General features: G+C 41.0%; 1 protein-coding gene across 1 annotated transcript in view; it reads right to left on the bottom strand.

Moving 5' to 3' along the window:
• Window positions 1-369: 369 nt before the first annotated feature.
• The window catches only part of Nfkbiz (NFKB inhibitor zeta), a 10604-nt gene continuing 6517 nt past the window's right edge, over window positions 370-4456 (bottom strand). The window contains exons 10-12 of the mRNA XM_026783723.1: window positions 3449-3559; window positions 3159-3326; window positions 370-1704 (exon numbers count right to left, since the gene is read on the bottom strand). Of these exons, the coding sequence (XP_026639524.1) occupies window positions 1651-1704; window positions 3159-3326; window positions 3449-3559 (333 nt within the window). The 3' untranslated portion in view covers window positions 370-1650. The remainder of the gene's footprint in view (window positions 1705-3158; window positions 3327-3448; window positions 3560-4456) is intronic.

The following is a 4456-nucleotide window of genomic DNA, read 5'->3' on the forward strand; positions in this document are numbered from 1 at the left end:
ACTCCTCTCTCAGCCTTTTTACTATATAAGCTCCTGAGTCGCCAACAACATCTATTATTAAATTTTGTATTTTCAGAACTTAAACTTTTACTCATGAACACGGCAAGCCATTTTGATATGAAAAGGCATATAACTTCAGGAAGCATGTTCTCAAAATAAAGTAATTCAAAGATATGAAAGACAGGTAATGTGTGCCATTAATAGTATTTTTTCTAGGCTGGGAATATAGCTCAGTAGTTAAAGAGTTTGCCTAGCATGCACAAGGCCCTAGAGTCAATCTTTAACAGTGGAAAAAAATAGTAGTTTTCAACCAACACACACAAATAAGGCACCAAGAAAAGGAAATACATATTATAAGACAACATGAGTTTATTAATGTTCATTTAAACCTATGCATGAGTTCTATCAGTGAGGGGCCTGAGTCATTCCACCTTACAGATGCCAAGTATCTGAATCAAACTTCTGTCCACAAGATATGCTGAATCAAACAATATGAACAATCCAATTCAAAAAAATCTCTTTTTACAAAAAAGAACATGAATATTTAGCTACAAAGATAAGTTAATCAATTAAAAGACATCATTTTAGTGGGTCATATTTATCACAAAGAATCAGTGTACAATCAAAGCTAAATTCTTCCAGGTATGTCAAACATAAGCAAAATAATGTTAAAAGAATTGACATTCCTAAAAGGTAAAACATTTTATGAAGAGTATAATATACACCACAGCACATTTTTACTATTTGACAACAAGAAACAAGAAGCTTTGCTTCGATGTTTAATTTCTATAATTTCTATTAAGGACAAACAAAAACTTCAACAACTTGTACAAATCACAAATTCTAAGAGGTGAATCATAAAAAGGGTCTCTCTAAGAACATGAGATGACATACAAACATGTCTCTTTCCAATGCACACCACAGCAACTTTGGGACCCACTCCCCAAGTGCTTTATCTGTGAAAACAACAGTTGGGTGATCACACAATAAAAATTGCTCTGAGTGTGCAAAATTTTAAAGGTGGTAACGATTCACTAGCTCTTCTTTATTTTATTGACTTACACACTTCAAATGTCCATGCTACCAATCAAATATGTACAGCATATTAAAGGTGAACATAACGATTATATACAGCTGCAAAGAGAACATCCCAACCACAGAGGCCTCTCTCATCTAGTGCAAGGGTGAGCGTATTAACCACCAGACCCCACATCAGACCAAAGAAGCATCAATAGTACATCCAAATTTCTTGTTCCCTTTCAAACGCTTTCAATTTTCTTTTCACGTTTCCAGTCCACGAAACTGGCAATAGCCACGCGGGCAATGCTTTATGCCACAAATCAAGTCTTTTCCCATGAGTCTTTTCCTACCCCAAATCTACTGTTTATTGAATGCAATTTTACCATTCAGATCAAATTCAGATGTATAGATCCCAGATACCTGGGTATGAAATACGCAAATCTGCCAAGAAAATTAAATATTTGTCTTCTCTTCTTTTAATGTAATCCACTATATAATAGTGAACTAAATGTGCTTGTTTCATAGAAACAACTTACATTTGCCAGTACAGGGCAAATGGTCTATGTACAGATACATCAGGACTGCCTAACTGACAGTGAGTGTTGCTGGCCAGGCTCCACGCCAAGGGAGCTAGTACGGTGGTGCTCGCTGCTGAATGGACTTCCCCTTCAGGATACGTCGGATCTGGAAGAGAGACGGAAGGTGGAGTTTATTTCTCACAATCAAAGTGTTACACTACTTCCTCCAGAGTTTCTCTCCTCTCACACACCCGCTACAGCGTCCCTAACTTGTAAGCATAGCTGAGTCAGCTCGCCAGCCCCAAGGGTTTTAAAATGACAACTTCCACAGCTTATTTCGAGTTTCTTGTAATGACTGTTGAGGGCAAGACAGTAGAGCATTTCCATTACAATTGAAAGTCAGCAACTGAAGTAGGTCTGTATTCCTCTGCTAATCTCTGCCACTGGTGCCTGTGAGAAGATCTATCCACTATGTGGCAAGAACAGTGGCGAATTAGATAACCTCACTTATCATGAAGCCACCTCGCAGTAACAAGAACAGCAAAGTCCCCATTGCACACTCAAGGACATCTCAATGACTTCCCGGTCAAGACAAGTGGCCAGGATACCCAAGTGTTAAAGCAACTGTGTGTAACTCTATGGGTCGGAGGAAGGCGCCAACACTCATCTAGAGGGGCTGACTTTGTATTTCAGCTGGACAAACAGTGGTATCCACCTGTCAGCCCACAACAGATTAGAAGCAGTGACTTAGAAGAAAAGCTTGTGGTGGCTGCTTATAGGTGCTAAAAGGAAGCCTGCCCAGTGACCTCAGGCTAACAATGAAGGAGAGAAGCCCTCTCCATGACAGCACACACAATACTGAAGAAACAATGATGGCACTCCATGAACAATAAGTCAAGAGCCTCCAGCAATGACCCGGAATGTCGCTGTGTGAGAGGCATTACACAATAAGCAGCAAATACAGGGCTTGGGAGCTGCCATTAACCAACTAATCATGTCCTTTCCAAGCACTGATTTCTTTTTTCTGTTACACCTTATCAAAAAGTTTTTGTATTTTTAAATGACATAATATACATGAGGACTTCTACAAACTACCAAGTGTCTATGCTCCAAAGAGCTCCACAGACAAGAGTTACTAGAACATTTTGGTTCTGATGACAGCTAGGAATCAAAGAAAAGGCTAACATGCATAAATTAATTTGTAATTTATAATCTATGCAATCACCTATCCACAGCTACCAATCGCCCTGATGCCCTCTGGGTGAAGAGAAGATCGTAAGAAATAATTTCTTAAATGATTAAGTTCTTATCGGAGGAAAGTTTACTCATGGGAAACTATTCAACCCCTAAGGATAAAATAAAGCCATGCTTAATAAGCACAGCATAATTTTAACACGTTCTAGGTTCAATTTCCTATGGAGGACCAGTTAATAGGCAGAATTATAAAATCTGATACATGCTAAGTATTTATTACATGAGCCTGAACTTCAAACACTCCATTTCAGAACAGCCTACTTGCAGGGCACCGGCTAGCTGGCCTTTGCCCTGTACAACCTCCTCCCTCTTTATATTTCAGACCAAAGGGCCTAAAGGCATTTCCACGCCTCCTATGGCCCTCACCTGTTCTCCCACAGGGCCATCAGGAACCAAATGCACAGGCTGCTCGTTCTCCAAGTTCCGAGTACTCGGGTCTGCTCCCTTCCGCATCAGCAGGCGGACCGCGTCCAACTGTGTCACCCGATACTGCAGGCTGGCAGCGACGTGGAGGGCAGTGTTTCCATTGTAAGCCTGAAAACAAAGAAGCAAAATGACACTCATCAGGAAGGGGAAACTCCGCGAAAGGAGCTGAGAACTTGAAGGTGGGAAGGTCATTCCAACGCCCGCCCAGAACTGAGGCTTTCTAAAATTACCTTCGCATTCACAAAAGACAGGCAACTGGGCAGCTCCAAAAAGAGGCGAATGAGCTCCAGATTTGCTTCTTCGGCTGCCAAATGCAGGGCTGTGCGGCCACTTTTACGATCCTTGTGAAGGGAAGAAAGGGAGAGTCAGAATCCAGATGCCATGCTTTAGACAGTCTCTGCTCTGCGTCCTCTCAAATGTCCGAAGAGGCTTTAAGGACTGCTTCAGATGCGTCCTTCTCCAGCCTCCCTGAAGCCCAAGTTTAATGGAATCGCCTATTCCTCTTGTATTCGCGATTAATTTATCTATCTGATGCTTATCACATTCTACTCACACACAGAGCAGTCATTAAAATGTAGAACTACAAAAGAGTACTTTTTTATGTGCTATATCAAAGTCCACGTATTACATATTCCTGTGCTTCCACACTTGGTGGCCACCATGTAGAGCTATGGGAGGAATAGCAAGCTCCACAGGGACCCACGTGGGCATCTGTATCCCCGACATACTTAACACAGTGTTTTATGACACAGAAGATAATCAGGAAATAATCCCCAGACTTAAAAAGAATGTTTTCCAGTTTAACATGGGCCAGGGAAATGGGCCAGGGTGTACGGTGCCTGCTGCCAATCCTAAGAGCTGAGCTGAGTGCCAGGGCTCACAGTGGAAGGAGAGAATAACTCCTGTGCACTGTCCTCTGACCTCCACGTGGACCCATACACATGCGTCCACAAAACAAAAACCTAAGAAAACTATTTTTTTTTTAAAAAATCAAACCTTAAAAAGGCAAATTCCCCATTCCACAAAGCACCATCTTTACGGTCAGCACATGAAAACAGAAGCCAAAGTAACATCAATCTCCAACTTCGTTGAATTTTTAAACAAAGACTAATTCATTTCACAGCCCTAAATGACTTGTTTGTTTGTTTGGGTAACCCGCAGATTAAAAAGAAATCAAGAAAGTGGAATAAGGCATCTTTTCAAGGCTAAACTTCTTTATTCCATCAAGTTAAAAATGA

Source organism: Microtus ochrogaster, chromosome 2, assembly GCF_000317375.1.
Source record: "Microtus ochrogaster isolate Prairie Vole_2 chromosome 2, MicOch1.0, whole genome shotgun sequence".
NCBI lineage: Eukaryota > Metazoa > Chordata > Mammalia > Rodentia > Cricetidae > Microtus > Microtus ochrogaster.